The sequence below is a fragment of the Sus scrofa genome, chromosome 12 (assembly GCF_054392235.1).
Source record: "Sus scrofa isolate SSC_HxYL_T2T_F1_AM1 chromosome 12, Sscrofa_HxYL_maternal_Yorkshire_Landrace_v2.0, whole genome shotgun sequence".
In the NCBI taxonomy this organism is placed as follows: domain Eukaryota; kingdom Metazoa; phylum Chordata; class Mammalia; order Artiodactyla; family Suidae; genus Sus; species Sus scrofa.
Genome location: NC_139394.1, coordinates 55,521,320 through 55,539,418, shown reverse-complemented (window position 1 = coordinate 55,539,418; position 18,099 = coordinate 55,521,320). Strand labels below are relative to the sequence as shown.

The 18,099-nt window shown below is 52.8% G+C and overlaps 2 protein-coding genes across 11 annotated transcripts in view; both read right to left on the bottom strand.

Moving 5' to 3' along the window:
• LOC146398355 (uncharacterized) overlaps positions 1-4,531 on the bottom strand; it is a 246,098-nt gene extending 241,567 nt beyond the window's left edge. Inside the window, exon 1 of the mRNA XM_084985733.1 lies at positions 4,290-4,531. The gene's annotated coding sequence lies outside the window, so the exon portion shown is untranslated. The remainder of the gene's footprint in view (positions 1-4,289) is intronic.
• AIPL1 (aryl hydrocarbon receptor interacting protein like 1) lies at positions 3,004-18,094 on the bottom strand. Of its 10 annotated transcripts, none has more exons than XM_084985667.1 (10): positions 17,966-18,094; positions 16,633-16,836; positions 16,379-16,532; positions 14,863-15,046; positions 14,091-14,227; positions 13,086-13,265; positions 7,497-7,685; positions 6,056-6,232; positions 5,790-5,931; positions 3,004-4,796 (listed from the first exon to the last, which is right to left on the bottom strand). In XM_084985667.1, the coding sequence occupies exons 5-10, from the start codon at positions 14,184-14,186 to the stop codon at positions 4,594-4,596; spliced, it is 987 nt and encodes a 328-aa protein (XP_084841793.1). In that variant the 5' UTR covers positions 14,187-14,227; positions 14,863-15,046; positions 16,379-16,532; positions 16,633-16,836; positions 17,966-18,094; the 3' UTR covers positions 3,004-4,593. The 10 variants fall into 10 exon arrangements, with proteins under 10 accessions (XP_084841793.1, XP_084841788.1, XP_084841787.1 ...); XM_084985662.1 differs by having other exon boundaries at positions 14,091-14,273; positions 16,388-16,532; XM_084985661.1 differs by having other exon boundaries at positions 14,091-14,273; positions 17,970-18,094.
• Positions 18,095-18,099: the final 5 nt, after the last annotated feature.

Here is an 18,099-nt window from a genome sequence, read left to right as displayed (position 1 = left end):
GAGGATGGGGCCACAAGCCAAGGCAGGCAAGGGGCTTCTAGAAGTTGGAAAAGCTAAGGTAACAGCTGCTCCCCTGGAGCCTCCAGCAAGAGCAGGACCTGTTGTCCCATGTTAGGGCTTCTGACCTCCAGACTTGTCATGGAATATACCTGTTCTAAGCCACTGAGTTTGTGGTAATTAGTTACCGCCGAACTAGAAAATTAATACACCTGCACAACACCCAGGGGGTCCCTCTGCTCACTCTCCAGCCCCTGCCACCCTCCCAAGTCCCTCTCTCATCTTGGGTCCACATCAACCCCGGCTAGACTGAGGTTGGGAGGGTGAATGATACCTGAGAGCCTTGGCTGAGCCATAATGATTCTCAGAGGGAGGGAGCAGGCCAGAGGGGGTGTCATGGGGAAGAACAAATCAGACTCCATATTAGATGTTTCTTTAACTTTTATGTTCTATGGCTTTTGCTTCTGGTTATGAATGTTGTCTACAGCCTGAAATGCACAAGCTAGCCCATCCTCAAGGCGCTGACATTTAAGGGTGCAGCACTCTCCCACTCATACAGAGATAAAAAGTTGCAGAACAGAAAATAACATTTGTCCTGTTGGAGGCTTACAGGAATATCACAACCTGAGCTACACAGAGAGCTGTAAGATCAAAGGATTCTGGCACCACCGAATCTGCAACCACACCCCTCCCTCCCCTGGGCTTTAAAGGTGCTTTGCAATTTTTAGAGCATTAAAATTGCATGGGCTCCCAGGTATGGAACACCCTCCTGAGCTCTGCCTAACTGGGGCTGACATGGACCGAAGACCAGAGAGTGATTTGGGAGGGTGGCAGGGGGCTGGAGGGTGGGCAGAGGGACCCCCTTGGGTATGGCAACGTTTCACGGAGTTTGCAGTGTTTGAGCATGACGCCACCTATTCTTCCCACACGGCCCCGCAGTAAACCTTTCTCTTTGCTTGACCGCACCGTGCATACATGCCTGTGCTCTGTAAATGGGTCTGGAGGCCCACACACGCCCCACTCATGTTTGCCCCTCTGACTGCTCCCAAATAAAGCCTACAGACATGCTCTGGGTCGCTATTCTTCTCCTTTCATTTTTTAAAAAATAAAACATACTCACTTATGGACTGTGGTGAGGGAGGCAACATGATGTAGAAATGAAGCCCCTACCCAAAGTCTGGAAACCTGGATGCTACCTCGGGGTCTACCACAGTTTTGAAGTGGGATCTAGAAAATGACTAGTCTTCCCTGAGCCTCAGTTTTCCCATCTGTACAAGAGAATGGGACTGAGGCCCTAGTCTACTGGCACACTGATCCCATGATCCTAAACACTTCCTCCCTGTTGCCAGCCAGCCTGATCCCATGGGGAGGGTGGGGACCCACCATGTTCCCAAGGCCAAAGCTTTCTCTGCCAAATCCAGCCGCTCCGGGACCAGGAACCACAACCTGCTTGTCCTCTGCTGCCCCCTGCTGGCCACAAAAAAGGCTTCCAGCTAGACCCCTAGGAAATAGTCATTTTGGGGAGATGTCCCTACAACCTCCTGTATCCTTCTGCCTAGACCTGGTCAACCAAGACCTCCTTGGAGGCAAAAGAAAGGTCTGGATGGGAAGGCTGGCTGCTGTGGGGCTCAGGGTCATCTCTCTCCACCTCCACGGCACTAGTGCAATGACGTGTGAGATGCCATGGTTTCTGAAAAGTGGTCCTATTATCCCATTTGCTGCCTTTGGATGATGGTAACAAGAGGATTAAGTGCCCCTGTTCTCTCTCCCTCCCTCTCTCTTACACACACACACACACACACACACAAATCACACAAGAGAAGCACACAAATAAGTACAAAATGTGCAGGAGGGAAGCACACAAATAAGTACAAAATTTGCAGGGGGGGAGTCCACTGAGAAGGCGCCAAGAAGGCTGAGCCAGGCAAGAAAAGAGAGACGGTGCAAATACCACGATTTCGAGGCTGTGTAAACCCTGAGGCTGTGTCAAAGGCACATTATGATTTGTGTCCCCCACTTAAAAAGAAAAAACAGGCAATTAGAAACGCTGGGTACAGATGAGGCAGGGGGAGAGCTGACCTAGAGAGTCTTGAACTAAAATGTGGGCTTGACTTGAATTCCACTATGAGAAGGAATTCCTGGGGCTTTTGTAACAAATGCTCAGCTTTGGGGAGGGAAGGGTGTCTCCAGTTGTTTGAGTTCAATGTTCCCCTCAAGGACTAAGGCCAGGATGTCTCCAGGACACTCTCTGGCCCCCAGGCCCTGTCTTGCCTCGGGCTTGCAAATGTCCCAGGCATCAGGAGGGGAGACTTCCACCCAGGATGCCTGGACAGGATCAAGCAGGGTCTGGGGACACATTCAGGCCTCAGCCCGGCTTAGGGGATGGTGGATAAAAGGAGAGCCTTACTGTCCCCAGGAAAAGGGACAGTGGTGGGGACACTGTGCACAGAAAATGGACAGGACAGTGGAGGCTGGGAAGCCTGCAGGCCACAGTTCCTGTCCTCACACAATGCCACTGCCAGGCTCTTCATCAGTTTCTGAGCCACCCCTGAGCCTCTGGCTCTCCACACACCAGCCAGGCCTTTGTTCCAGGGCAGCCAGGAGCCCATGAAGGTCCCCTCTGCTCTTGTCCCCGAGCCTCCACCTGCGCCTCTTCCTCCAGCTCAGGGCCTTCCTTCAGGCTACAGGGCTGCTCGCCCCACTTCTGGCTTCTGAAGGTCAGAATCCCCCTGCCTTTGACCTCCTCCAAAATCTCCTCCTGGGTCTGACAAAACACCTGGCAGCCATCAGAACCAAGCCTGCGTGGACCAGAAATTAACCCTCTTCCCACCACGGTGGGAGGGCTTAAACCTCGCATCCCCTAGTGCCGCAAAAGGGAAGAAGAAGAAGAAAAAAAATCCCCATGTTAAAATAAACACTGCCACTCCTGAAGCCGGGAATATCCCTTCCAGGAGTCACAAATTTGGAACCAGAGTAAAAGAAATGCAATCACATTATACAGTCATATTCATGTAAACGCTGTCTATTGATTTCCAAGTTTCAGAGTCAACCAATGGACAAAACACAGAAGACTTAATTTTGGTGACACACAGAACCTAGATGTTAAGAGCCAGGAAGAGCAAAGGTACAAAGGACTCCCTGGGGGTCGAGGGGAATATGGGAGGGAAGGTCTCAGCACTGCCACCCTCATCCTATACAGATGAGCGTCCTCAGGAGAAAGTTCTGCACAGAGTGTACCAAGGTACAACACTAACCAAGTAGAAAACCAGCACAATTAGAAGGGGAAGGAAAAAGAAATCAGAAGGCCTTAAAGCACTCAATTCACTTTTCACTGACATGGAATAGCTGATTTAAACATATTATTTGGAGACTGAGAGAACTACCAAAAGAGTATAAAAAATCAGGGTCATTAAAATGGCTAGCTCTGGGCTAAGGGATGGGATAGACTGGGCAGGAAATTTCACTTTTATTCCTAAGGTCTTCTGTGCCCTTTTTGCTGTTTTTGTGTTGTTTTGTTTTGTTTAACCTTGATATCAATAAAACATGTTGCCGGCCACATCAGTAAACAAAGGATGCTGCAGCCATCAGTGACTACAGCCACCCCAGACTGACGTGAGCCCTGAGGGAAGCCAGGATGGAGACAAACAGGCTGCCCACTGCCAGCCTTCAGCCACTGCAGCCACTCCCACAGGTGCACCCTGAGGGGATTCAAGGTGGAGGAGGGCAGGATATTGAGCCTAGAGAGTTAAGGTGCAAATCCAGGGAATTATTTCAATGAGCCCAGACTCTCACATCTTCCCATACATAGAAAAACGCTAAATTCATTAACTTGAGCTATCTGGTTTTCTTTCTCTTTCTTTTTTTTGGGGGGGGGGGGCGGCGCAGCCCGGCACAGGGAAGTTCCCAGGCTAGGGGTCCAATCTGAGCTACAGCTGCGGGTCTACGCCACAGTCACACCAGATCCAAGTCGCAACTACGACCTACACCACAGCTCACAGCAACGCTGGATCCTTAACTCACCCAGCAAGGTCAGGGTTTGAACCTGCGTCCTCATGGATATTAGTTGGGTTTGTGACCGCCGAGCCACAACGGGAACTCGCAACTTGGTTTTCTTTAACAGTAATATTTTTTCCCGGCTGCTCTGGCGGCCTGTGGAAGTTTCTGGGGAGGGCTCCAACCCGAGCCACAGCAGCGACCCAGACGCCTGTAGGGACAATGCCGCACCACAAGGGAAGTCCTGACTACCTGGTCCTTGCTGCAAAAACTCCTACGTACCCTGGTTCCTCCCTTACCTCTTCCAAGCGGTCTCTCGCTGGGCTCCAGTCCTCAGTTTGGTCCGCCAAGTAACACACAATTCTCAACTTTCAGGTAGTACACTACTTTTCAGTAACACGTATATTATTTTGATTTTTTAAATTAACCTAAACGTTTAAAATGTGACACCAAAACCCTGGCCAACTGAACCAGAAACGGCCAGGCCGCCTGTCCGCTGCCGTGTGTCGCCGCCTTGCGGCGGGAGCGCAGGGGTCAGGGCGTCGCGGGGCGAGGGGGCGGGGCCGAGGGGGAGGGGCGGGCGGGAGGCCCGGCGCCTGCGCACTAGCCCAGCATGTTCCGGCAGCGCAGGCGCTCTTCCTCCCGCTTCTCCTCCAGCCGGTTCTCCAGCAGCCTCAGCTCTCTCTGCACGGCCTTCCGCATGGACGGCTCCAGCTCCAGCACTTTCTCCAGGTCCGCCTTGGCCTCCGCCTCGTTCCACACTTCAGCGTGAGCCCGGGCCCGCACGTAGTAGGCCTTCACGATGCCTGCAGGGAAGATCCGGCTGGACCCGCTGCCCAGCCCCAGAGGCGGCGTCCGCCTGGCCGCGCTTGACCAGCTTCTGCAACCCTCAACCTTGACCATGATTCTTAACCTCTGAGCCCTTCTCCGCTGTAAAATGCAGATGATAATAACCGCAGCGTCTACTCCCTTTTCTTCCGCAGACCTATCCAAGACCCTGTAACTAATGTTACCTTCACAACTTACTATTTCCTTATAGAAGCTCCCCAAATGGTCCCCTGTCCCTGCCCCTGTCCCTTACGGTCATTAAGAGGATTAAATGAAGTGGCAAAAGCAGAGGATTGAGTGTGTAGAGCACAGTGTTTGATGATGTCAACAGTCTTCAAACATCGCCTGCCTTCACAAGTATTGCCCCATCTGCATGTCACGGATTCTAGAATTTACTTGATATTGTTCTCTATTAATTGCCTCCTTTTTATTTTTTTCTTTTCTTTTTTTCTTTTTTTTTTTTTCTTTTTAGGGCTGCATCCACACCATATGAAGTTTCCCAGGCTAGGGGTTGAAACGGACCTACAGCTGCTGGCCTAAACCATAGCCACAACAACTCGGGATCCAAGCCACGTCTATGACCTACACCACAGCTCAGGGCATCACCGGATCCTTAACCCACTGAGCAGGGCCAGGAATCAAACCCACAACCTCACGGTTCCTAGTCAGATTTGTTTCTGCTGCGCCACGATGGGAACTCTGATTGCCCCCTTTTTAAAAACCTGTTTACTGCTCCACACAGGTTCCAGGAGCTGCTTATGTATTTGTCCCTAATACACCTTCAAATACCTCCCACAATAAGCACCGCTCATCCACCATCTGTGATGCCGTTAGAGGCTTGGGGAGACCCTGCTGGATGGAGGCAATGTTTGATGGCTTGAGAGGATCAGGAGAGAGGGCCACGGAGATCTGGGCTGGAGTCTCTGGGCCACTGGGCAGATTGGACCCCCACCAGCCCCACCCCTCCCAACCTGGGTGGTGCCGGAGGATGTCGCTGGTGTGCTCCAGGACCTCGTAGTACTCCTCCTTCTTCAGCAGACACTGGCAGTAGTTCAGGATCAGGGTGTTGATCATCTTCTCCAGCTTCAGCCACTGCACCTCCCAGGGTTTCTCCTGCCCGGTGGAGGAAGGTCTGTGGCTGCCCCGCCCCCACCCTCCCCACCAAGCCATGGCCAGGGCAGGGCAGCTCCCCCCAGCATCCACCCCACTTCCCATCCCCTGATGGACAGCCCCCCACCTTGGTCTGCAGGTTCCTCAGGCAGACGATGGCTTCCTGGTACTTGGTAGATGCCTCTTCATAGCGGCCCAGCTTGAAGAGCCGGTTCCCTTCTCCGTGGAGGATGGGCACTGCCTGCATCTTCTCATCATTACTCAGGTTCCAGGTCTCCCTCTGGTACTGGCTGGGGGCCTCAACCTGCCCCCAAAACTGACCATCAGTGAGGCAAGGACCCCGGATGCCCAGGCCAAGCAGGGAAGGCCCTTTTCCCTGCAGGGGACCAGAGAAAGTGGACGCTGCCCAGCTCACTGAAGGCAACTCTTCATCTTCCGCAGTGAGGATCCATCGGCAGAAACACGCTTGCCGGCCAAACACATGTAAATGGGAAAAGGAAGCAACAAGTTCCCCAGGGCCTTGCCCTCAGTCAGAGCCTTTGGGCAAAATAAGAAAAGGTACTCTTTTGTCAACACTCTTTACTTCCCATACTCGGAAAACTACCATAATACTCATTTTGTTAAAACAAGACACCCTAGGAGTTCTCGTCGTGGTGCAGTGGTTAACGAATCCGACTAGGAACCATGAGGTTGCAGGTTCGATCCCTGGCCTTGCTCAGTGGGTTAAGCCTCTGGCGTTGCCATGAGCTGTGGTGTAGGTCGCAGACCTGGCTCAGATCCCACATTGCTGTGGCTGTGGTGTAGGCCGGTGGCTACAGCTCAGATTAGACCCCTAGCCTGGGAACCTCCATATGCTGCGGGCGTGGCCCTAGAAAAGGCAAAAAGACAAAAAAAAAAAAAAAAAAAAAAAAAAGACACCTTAATGGAATCTGCTGGAAAATTGTCATTATACGAGGTCTCTAAAAAGCACCTTAGAGGCGATGCCCTTATACAGTGCACAAACCACACAACTGTTCCAGCAGGTCCATAAAGACCCCGGTTGACACAGATCACCCTTGGAGCCCTCTGGCTGATCCTCAGCCTTGGCCATGAGCTGAGCCTTGGCTGTGAGCCCTATTTTGACCCTCTCCCACACCCCACATCCTGTGGCCTGGGGAAGGGGGTGTGGATGGTTCCATGCAGCCTCTCCCACTACTGAAGAAACAGATCAGAATCCCAAAACTCCAGGGACTGGGGCTGAGGATATAATTCACAACTTCTGCAAACAAAAGTGGAAGTAGATAACCCACAGAAATAAATGCCTCCAAGATGAAAACAAGCAACATTTTAGAAAAACGGTCCCCCATGGGCTTTTCTCTTGGAAAAAGCAAAGGACTGGGTTTTTTCTTGTGGGGGAGGTGAGAGGAGGGTCCAGTTCCAATCCTCCTGTGGTTTATGAGCCCTTTCTTATTCTCTAAAGAGGAACTGGGTCATGACCCATGACCCGTGGGACTGGGCCCCCCTCCATGCCCGCTCAGCCCCATTGCTCTCTGTTGCCCCTACCCGCCTTCCACACCCCAGGGTCACACCTGCAGCAGCTCGATCACGAAGATCAGAGGCTGCGGCTCCTTCTGCAGCTCATCCAGGTCCTCGTAGCCCAGTGTGTGGTAGGCGAACATGTTGGCCAACCCACAGGTGTGCACATGCCACTCGGTGGGGTCCTTGCCCTCCGCCACCTGCCGGAGGCTCCGGGACAGCATGGGGTAGACTCCTGTGTGCTGCGGGGAACAGTGGGCAGATGGATGGCATCGGGCTGTCTGCTCAGAGCCAGCTGGGCCCCAAAGAGCCCTGCGCTGCACCCCCCCCCCCACACCACACACACAGCAGAGCTCCTGCTACCTAGCCCCTGGCCTGACCTGTGGCTGTTACCATGTATTGCCCTCACTAATATGCCCCCCAATATGCCCCTCACTAATCTCTGCAGTCGTCTATGTGCCTGGCAGAGCCCTCTACATTTGTTAGCTCCTTTAGTCCTTAAGGTGACCCCACTAGGGAGGCCCTACTATTCTTCCCATCTTGGAGACGTGGGAACGAGAGCTCAGAGAGGTTAAGTGAGATGCTTAAGGTCACACAGCCAGGAAATGACACAGCCAGGATCCAAACCCAGCTCTAGCCACAATGCCAGGCTGCCCCCACCCCGTGGTCGATTCTAACAGGTTTCCCTTCCCAAGGAGACCCTGAGTCCACAAAGCTTGTGACTCGCAAGGAGGGCAGCGTGGAGAGTGGAGGAAGGAGCAGGGCTCTGGGCCCGAGAAGGTTGGCATCCTGATGGTGCTGCTGGTGGGCAGGGAGTCCAGGTCACCGCCCTTCCCTGAGCTCTGGTCCCCTGGGTTGCACTTGTCTGGGAGTGGGGCTGTTGTCGGGGGTTAAATGAGAGGGTGCAGATGCAGGGCCAGCTCATCACAGCCTCACCCAGCACCGGGCGCTGAGGGGGCCACCCTCAGGGTGGAGGAGGGCTAGGAAAATCGGGGACACCCCTCAGGTGGTCTCTGAGAACCCCTCTCAGAGGCTGAATCCTGAGACGGCCCATCTCATGCCCCTTCATGGCAACTCCAGTAAAGACACAGCACTGGGAAAGGGAAGGGACAGGGGCGGCTTGGCTTGGTCCCCAAGTCACCAGCCAGGGGATGAAGGTCATCCTCTCCCCGCCCCCATCAGCCAGGATTAGCCCCGAGGACCTTGGGCTTCTTTGTGAGGGAGATGACCAGATGGCAGTTAAGCTCGTTGAGATTAAGGGTGGATGAAGCAGGGGAGTGGCCCCGAGGAACAGCTTGCTGCGGGGAGGGGGCACGCCCGGCCTCACACAGCAGCCCCCGCCCCCAAGAAAGTCAGCATTTAGCTGCCAACGCCAGGGCCAATAGGCTGCTGGGACATGACCTCAGACCAAGGCTTTGTCCTGCTAGCCTCCTGCCACCCTAGCGCTACCTGGGATGCTGGCCAGCACAGTGGGTTGAGAGGTGCCACCAGGAGTGCGCAGAGATCCAGGAAGAAGGATAGAGCCCGGTTCTGTCTGAGGGGCTACAGCCATCGAGAGGTTGCAAACTGGCCTGCGGGAGGCCACCTTCAGCTCCCAGATTAGATTTGTTTTAGGCTTCGCATAGTAGGGCTTTTGTGTTAGTTAGCTGCCAGCATTTAAACACTGAGAGAGATCACAGGCCAAGGAAGGTTTCCAGTTGTCTCCAAAACTCGGGCCATCCAGCCACACCGGACCTGCCCTCTTTCACACAGCAGGCTACCGGCTGGAGCCGAGGAGCGGCGCCCCGCTGAGGATGAAGCAGAAGCTCTCCAGTCACCCAGGGTCCCTGGACCTCATGGAATTCTAGTTTGCAACCTCTGGCCTCATCAGACTGGGCCCCAGCAGAAAATCCCGCATGGAGACCAGTGTGCTCCCTGGGCGGGGTGGGGGTGGGGAGTGCATTTCAGGGCAGAAGCTCCCAGAACCCCCGACTACCCCTGCCTCCCTGGCTTAGGGAAAGAGAAGAGAGGAAGGAAACCCCCTGCCCTGCAGAGACCTAAACTCCAAGAGAGGACTGTCCAGAGGGCCCTGTGGGGAATGATGAGCAGCAATTGCTAGGGGAAAGCCAGGCCCTCCAAAGTCCTTTGTGAAATAGACCTGATCACCCCAGGGGTTGCTTTGTCTCTCCAAAACTCAGAGTCTTAAGTGGAGAGACATCCCACAGAGAAAGGATTAACCAAATAAAACATGCCAAAAGCTTTTCACACCTCCTGGCTGAGATGCTACTTCTCTTCTGTCTTTTAGCTCTGGTGAACTCCTATTCATCCTTCAATACCCAGCTCAATGTTATCTTCTTAAAGAAGTTCCTCCTGTGACTCTCAGGCAATCAGTTGCTCCCCTCTTGTGATCAGTCTGTCCTCACCTGTTTATTGTGGTACTAGGTGTCCTGCCTTGTACTTGCTTGGGTGTCTGCTCCTCCTCCAGAATTCAAGTTCCTTGAGAGATGTGGGCTTTGCCTGTTTCACTCCTAACACCTAGCACAGGCCAAACGTGGTGCCCACTGTATGTTTTTAGAGAGACATACGGTAGGTGATGGGTAGATGCTTAGTGTTGCGAGAATGGATCATGAATATTGGTTGAAGGGAGGGATGGATAAATTGATGCCTGAGTGAGGTGAATGGATAGAAGAATGGATGGAAAGTGAATATATAGGTAGGTAAGTAACTCTGGAAAGTGTGTGTGTGCATGTGTGTGCGCTTGCTATCCTAGCAACTCTGCACTAGGAGGAGATGTAGGGGGCTGTTGGAAAAACCAGCAATCACTGAGGCATGAAAATTGCCAACCTGATAAATCCAGACAAAACTAGAATTCAAAAAGATACATGCACCAGCATATTCACTGCAGCACAGTTCACAATAGCCAAGACATGGAAACAACCTAAATGTCCATTGACAAATGAATGGATTAAGAAGATGTGGCACATACACTCAGTGGAATACTACTCAGCCATAAAAAAGAACCAAATCATGCCATTTGCAGCAACATGGGTGCAGCCAGAGATTCTCATACAAAGAGAAGTAAGTCAGAAAGAGAAAGAAATACTACATGATATCACTTATATGTGGAATCTAATCTATATATGACACAAATGAACCTATCTACAAAACAGAAACAGACTCACAGACAAAGAGAACAGATTTGTGGTTGCCAAGGGGGAGAGGAGAGGGAGTGGAATGGACGGGGAGTTTGGGGTTAGTAGATACAACTATTCCATTTAGAATGGATAAGCAATGAGGTCCTGCTGTATAGCACAGGGAACTACATCCAGTCTCTCAGGATAGACTCTGATGGAAGAGGATATAAGAAAGAGAATGTATATATCTATGTATGATGTGGTCACTTTGCTGTACAACAGAAATTAGCACAATGTTATAAACCAATTATGCTCTAATAATTTTTTTTTAATTGCCAGCCTGTGAGATGGGCACTGCACTCATGTGACTATGGATTTGGTCAAAAGAACACAGACCCCACAGGAAGGCAAGAGCCATGCCCACGTGACAGGAGCGACAGTAGCTTGTGCTTTCTGCAAACAGCAAATCAATCAACCATCAAGAATTTATTGACAGCCTTCTCTGCACTCAGCTCTCCTGTGTTCGCAAAAATGCATCCTATGAAGAAGGGGTGCTTGTTGGTGACCAGCCTTTGGCTAACACATGGCCCGAACTATAGACCCACGTGGGTCTAAAACAGTTCAGGAGCATCGTAAGCAAAGTCAATGGATGTCATTTTAATCTAACGGAAACCACACCGAAGCTGATTTTCTAAAGACTTGACTTAAAAATAAAACAACTTTTGGGAAAGTTAAAACTTCAGGATAAAGAATAACATAAGGGGAGTTGCCATCATGACTCAGCGATTAACGAACCTGACTAATATCCATGAGGATACGGGTTCAATCCCTGGCCTTGTTCAGTGGGTTAGGGATCCAGCGTTGCCATGAGCTGTGGTGTAGGCGGCAGACATGGCTCAGATCTGGCATTGCTGTGGCTCTGGTGTAGGACGGCGGCTACAGCTCCAACTAGACCCCTAACCTGGGAACCTCTATATGCCTAGGTGCAGCCCCAAGAAGACAAAAAAAAAAAAAAAAATTAACATAAGGACTGGTACAAAGGACAGATGCTCAACGAAAATCTGCTAAGTGAAATTTAACAAATTTCTCTCTCTCTCTCCCCCCCTCGCGCATGGGCAGCTTCTTCAAAAAGTCAGTGGCCCCTGCTGAAATGATGAATCTGGGCATGGGCCATCAAGGCTGCTAACGCTATTGCTTGAAGTCAATGGGGAGCTTGGTCATGGCTGGGTCAGGCTGTCAACACCTGAGCCCCACCAATCAGTCCTAACATGGAGAGAGGTGAGAGGCGAGCAGATGTGCAATGCCTCGCAGTGGGAGGTACGTGGCACAAGCTGCATAAAATACAGGGGAGGGAGGTATGAGGCAGGCAATTCCACGGCAGGGCAACCAGCAAGATCAGAACCTGGGAACTCTCACAAGACAGGCGACCCGGTTCCTTCAACAAACTCATGTCCAGGAAACCAGAGAGTGAAGAGAGAACCCCCAGATCAAAAGAGACTTGACAGACACCTTAACAAAACTCTGTGCAAGGACTTTGTCTAGCTCCTCACTTGAGCGAACCAACCGGAAAGAAAAACGAGGAGACAACTGGAGAAATGTGAACGGTGACTGGAGATTAGATGGCATTGGGAATTATCTGGGGTTTTGATGTAACGGAGGTGGGGAGGGATGGACAGAGGGTTTGGGATTGGCAGGTGCACACTGAGGTACGTGGAATGACTGGCCAACAGGGACCTGCTGCACAGCATGGAGAACGCTACCCGGTATTCTGCGCTCATCTATGTGGGAACTGAATCTGAAAGAGAAGGGATGTGTGCACATGTATCACTGAATCACTCTGCTGCCCGGCAGAAGTTATCCAAACACGGCCAATCAACTACACCTCCATAAAATGTTATGTAAACATGTGATAAGGCTCCTGAGATTATGTCTTTTGATAGCCTTCTTTTAGATGTACAAGTTCTAGTATTTACAGAGGAAATGAGGCAGTGTCTGGAACTGTGTTTTAAGCACATGGAATGAGGACAGAAGGTGGATAGAACCAGACCGGCTGAAGTGAAATTCACTACACTTTGCGTCGACCTGTGTGTAAGTTTGAAAGGTGCCAGAAGAGATGTTTGTTTAAACGTCAGGGAGTTTCGCCATTTCTCCCCGGGCTCCAGGCCAAGGAGACTCCTGGCAGGGTGATTGCCAAGAGTGCTTAAAGGAGGGAACATCCTTGCAGTGTTGCTAGGAGTGGGCAGGACAGCAGAAAAGCAACCAGTGGCCAAAAAGTCTCCAGGATCCACTGATCCTGCATGGAAGTGAGAGTGGCGCACTGGGCCCCGGCCATGACACCTGCTGTCCCAGAAGCAGCCCCTGTTCTTTCGGGGGTGACTCCATCTCCGACTTTAAGGAGGCAGGGTTCTCCCTCCAGAATTTGGTCTTCCTCCCTCCCACTTTCCTGAAACACGGCCGGCCAGCCCCACACATGGACGGGTGAGCCCCGTGGACAGCACATCCCGGGGGCGGGCAGCACGGCCCACTTACGATGGTGTCACACCAGAACTCGGCCACCTCGTTGACCCGCATGGACGCCAGCAGGGTTTCCCAGACCTCCAGCTTGAACATGTTCCCGACGATGATGTGCATGGGATGGCCCGCCTGCTTGCTGTCATCGATCACCGTCCGCTCCTCGTCACATTTCATGGTGCGGAAATGAAAGGTCACCTGGTCGCCAAGAGAGTGGGACCCTGGTCTAAGACCCGCCTCCCGAGGCCCAGCAGAAGCCGCCCCTGTCACCACCGCCCATGGCTGTCTTCCCCCAACCCCAGCCAGACGCCAGAGCATCCCCACCCAGCCTGCACCCCCCCCACCCAAGGGCGAGAAGCCCCCTCCCTCCTCCAGGTCCCCATCTTGCTCTCGCCAGTCCTGTAGGTCAAGTCCAACCTTAAAGGTGCCCTAAATCTGAGGCCTCAGACCCAGACGCTCCATCACCCAGGGAGCCCACTAGAGATTCCCAGACAAACACAGGACCAGAAAATTCCCAAAGCCCCACCCCCACTCCACACTGACGTTTAACTTGCCAAGTATCAAAAATGCCCAGTGAGGAGTTCCCTTTGTGGCTCAGTGGGTTAAGAACCTGACTAGTATCCATGAGAATGCAGGATGGATCCCTGTCCTCACTCAGTAGGTTAAGGATCCAGCATTGTCATAGGTTGCAGTGTAGGTCATGGCTTGGATCCCGCGTTGCTGAGACTGTGGTGTAGGCCAGCAGCTGTGGCTCTGATTCAACCCCTAGCCTGGGAATTTCCATATGCTGCGGGTGTGGCCCTGAAAAGAAAAAAAAAAAAAAATGCCCAGCGAATGGACACCAATTCAGAGCTACCCAGATGCCCTGGGGCAGGACAGGAGGGTTAATTCCAGGAAGGGCCTCCTGGCTGTTTGCTGGCAGAGCTGAAGAAGGCTGCTTGCAGTGCCCTATGGCCCAGCTGGAATGCAGAAGGTTGCCCTGGGGGCTTTTATGCGGGGGTGGGGGGGTGGGGAGGCACTCACTCGGGCTCCAGTGATGAAGTTTGGGAGCTCCCCCGTGCCCCCATGCAGAATAGTTTTCTTGACCCCTTCCACGTTCAGGAGCAGAGCGGCGTCCATGGCTCCAGGTGCAAGGCGCTGTCCAGCCGAGCTGAGATAATCTGCCAGAAGGAAGGCACTGGGGTGGCTGCGAGGTGGGGATTTGCCCTGCAGGGCGGGGTGGGAATGAGAGGAATAAGGTGGGGCCACTCCTCTTGGCCTGGCCTCGGGGCCCCATCCTCTGCTTCTAGGGGATGCAGAGGTCCTGCCTGACAGCCACCCTTACCGCCTCGGCTTCTCTGCTCCCCACCCTGAGCAAGAAGGAGGATGGCTAGAGCTTTCTCCAAGAAGACCCGGCAGCAGGAGTGAGCAGGAGAGGCCTCAGGCCACCTAAGGAGAAAAGAGGTGGGACCAGAAACCCCCTCTCCTCTGCCTGGCCCTGGTCTTAGACTCTTAGTCCCTTAGGACCCCAAGCCTGGGCCCTGAGGCCTTTGCAGTCCTGCTTCCCTCCTTCCAATCTCCCCCTCTTCTCCTCCCCAAGACCTGCCCACCCGAGGATGTAGCATTTTTGTGGGAGGGAAGAGGGGGCAGGTTTCTGGCTCAGGAGAGCGCTGAAAGAGAGTAAGAGATAGGCAGGTTTAGAGGAAGTTGAGGGGTCCCCCACCAGCCCCAAAGGGACTGACTGAGGGCAGTGGACTCTCTCGTGCCCTTAGGAGGATCTCAGCCCTGCGGGCCCTGGAACCCCAGCAGAACTTACTCCACGCATTTCAGGTTTAAAACCGAAAATTCTTATGACGACTTGGTGTTTGGCGCCACCTTGTGGCCAATTCAAGTTCTTACGCCCGGCGTCCCACCACCTGGAAGCTGAGGATTCTGAGCGGCACAAATTTTCTCTTTTTGACCAGAGGCTGACATGTTACAGGGAGAAGGAACACAGGACCCTGCCACAGGGAGAGAACATGGCACTAGCAGCTGGGGACAGCTTCGTTCAAAGGGCTGATCCTACCACTTATTTCCTGACCTTGTGCCCTGGCGTATCTCCCACCTTCACTCCATTTTCCCAACAGAAATGGGAAAATCGGCCTCTCATGCCTCCCTCTATGTGAAAGTCAGAGGCTTCCTTGGAGAGTGAGTGGGATCCACAAACCAAGCACCCCCAAAAGCCTTGACTCCCACGAGGAGTCACTGGCATGCAAGAGGCCAAGACTGGGCCAGCTGGTCCAGCCTGGGGCAGCCTAATTATCCCTCCAGGACCCCTCCCTGAGTGCTCAGAATGCTCCCCCTCAACTCCATCCCTCTCTGTGGGCAGGGAGAAGGGTGGGGTGGGTAGTGCGGAGGTCCTTCTTTTCTGTTGCATTGTCTCTGCAGCCACACAGCCACCTAGAGCTGGCTGCATGCATGGGCAGTAAGATGAATCCTTGGATGGTAAAACCACAAAGACAAATTAAACAGATTCCCCTAAAAGTCAAGGAAGGGAAGATCCAGAGCAGGGGCAGGGGGTTGCTGCTGGGGTCCTGGCCATGTTGTTTCTTCACCCAGATGATGGTTACCTGGGCGTTGACTTTATAAGCATTCACCATACTAGGCATGTTTTAGGCATGTTTGTCAGTGATAGTCACAATGGAATAAAAAGTTGTATTTGTGTCTCACAGTGCTTAAGACGCTCCCTCTGTGTCATCAGCTTCCCTTTGCGGAGGGTCAAGAGGCTCCACATACAGAGATTCGAGACATATCTAGGGTTTGAACTGACAGATTGGCCTGTGGTTGGTTGGGGGGTGGGGGGGCAGGAGAGGAAAAGGATGTTGAAGCTGATGGGGGGAAGGTAGGTTCGGTTTCGCTGCTGAGAAGAATGAGATGCTCAGGCCACGGCCTCTAGACAGACCCCTGGCCTCTGCTTGGGTACCAAACTAACCTCCTAATGGACTACATAAAAATGCAACTCTAATAACTCTGCTCCCCGCTGAAAATTCAGCAAAAGCTTCCCACTGCCGTCAGGATAAATTCTAAGCTCCTTCCCTGGCGGATGGGCCTGCAACCCCTGCCTCTTGCCACTGAGCCCCTGGCTTCTCCATCTAGCCCAGCCTTCCTCTGCTCCTGGAACTTGGCTGAGCCTTGGCCTCCCAACCTTTGCAGTTAGACCCCTCGAATGGAAAACCTCTTCCACCTCGTCCCCCTAACTCGTCAGCTCAAACGCTGTATGCTAAGGGAAACTGCCCCGATCAGCTCCAGGGGGCTCCCCATCCCTTTCACGCCCTCCCATCGCCCCCCAGCACCTCGCATACATGACGTTTTGCACACTGTGATGTCCACTTCTTCCATCACACCGGCAGTTCCATGAGGTCAAGGTAACCGATGGGAGTTCTCCGTCGGACAGAGAGCCCTGGGCAAGGCAGGGCTGGAGGCCCTTCTCTTCCTCCATCCTCCTCCCTGACAGAGGCAAGGATGTCATGAAGCCTCAGCTTGGGACCATGAACTGGAGGCCCAGGGGCCACCACCCCCACCTCCCCTCCACTGGGAGCCTGCTCACCTCAATACATCCTCACTCCACCCTCCATGCAAAGCAGAGAGAGGGAGAGGCTCCTCATTCAGAAGAAATTGTTTCTTCCTCCTCTCGTTGCCATGGAGACCACGATCCTTCACACCATGCTGAGGGAGGGGGGCCGAAAACTCCAAGCAGGGAGGACTCGCAAAGTCACCCCCTCCATCCTGATACTTGATGAGGCTGGGCAATCTAAGGTTAAGAATTCAGGTTTCAAGGTCAGTGCTCCAGGGTTGAAGTTCCAGCTCCGACTCTGGTCCGTCTTGGGCAAGACACCTCACCCTCCTGAATCTGTTCTGTCATCAGGAATGGGAGTAAAAATAGCACCTGCTTCATATAGCTTTGCTGTGAGGATTAAGGAACACTAAAGAAAGGAAACACGCTTAAAGCTATTGTATCTATTGCATTCCTGCCCCTGCTGTAAGTGCCAGGCACGGGACAGGTACAGATGGACAATGGCAACAAGACAATCTAATTGGAGATAATTTGTTTCTAAGCATGGCATCTTCAGTGAGACTTTCCCGCTAAACGTTCAACTTAGTTTCTAGAAAAATAACTCTTCTTTCCCCCTCATATTTCATTGGTAGAGGACATGAATTAAATTCCCTAATTACAATAACGAACTCAGCAAGTGTACAAGATGTGTGGGAACCAGTACTTCCGACGCCTGGGAAACAACTCGACTAGGGGATGAGGTTGAACAGGCGCAACAAAATGGCATTTTTCAAACCGCAGCTCACCACTCTCAGTGAGCCATTGTAAAGGAAGTAGGTTGTCATCAGCATTTTGAAAAATGAAATAGGAAATAAAATATAAAAGCACCTCACATATAGTCAAGTATCATTTTAGGAAACTCTTCAGTTACACAAGTGTGTGTGCTGGGGGCGGGGCTGTCTCACGATGGGTCCTGGGCCCCCAAACATGATGTTCCTAGTGCGAGAACCCCACTTCTAAACGGCGGCTTTTTGAGCCGGTTTGGATGCTAAAGGGAGGGAGAGGTACTCAACTGGGTGGAGGGGAGGGTCCTTGGGACGGGGTGGGGGGCGTACGTATAGGAGGTGGAGAAGCGCACCCTGTCCCCTGGTGCAGGATGGGTTTTCCTGGAGGTTAGCGTGGGTGGCAAGTTTGAGGAACAGAGGGGCAGTGCCTTGTCTCAGGAAGGCAGAGGGTCACGAGGGAAGTTTGAAACAAAACTTCCACAGGAACCCAGGGCTCCGAGCTCCCCGCCCAGGCTCTTTGTGACAAAACCGCCGAAACCTCCAGGGGGATCGGAGGGACCGCTAGGACCCCGGGACCCCGCCTCCGCCCCGCCCAGTCAGACCTACTGGAACCCTTTGTAGTCAAGGAGGGGACCCAGCAGCCCCAGGCCGAGTGTCAGGAGGTGGCGCGGGCGGCTGGATCTGCGCGGAACAAGGATTCTGCAGGCAGCGCGGGCGGGACCCTCAAATACAAAGG

What these genes read in the sequence shown, in the direction of transcription:
- AIPL1 (XM_084985660.1), bottom strand. An exon ending in ACTTCATCACTGGAGCCCGA is followed by an intron (nt 13,266 to 14,090) that starts GTGAGTGCCTCC and finishes CTTGGCGACCAG; the next exon opens with GTGACCTTTCATTTCCGCAC. An exon ending in TGAGGAACCTGCAGACCAAG is followed by an intron (nt 5,932 to 6,055) that starts GTGGGGGGCTGT and finishes TCCACCGGGCAG; the next exon opens with GAGAAACCCTGGGAGGTGCA.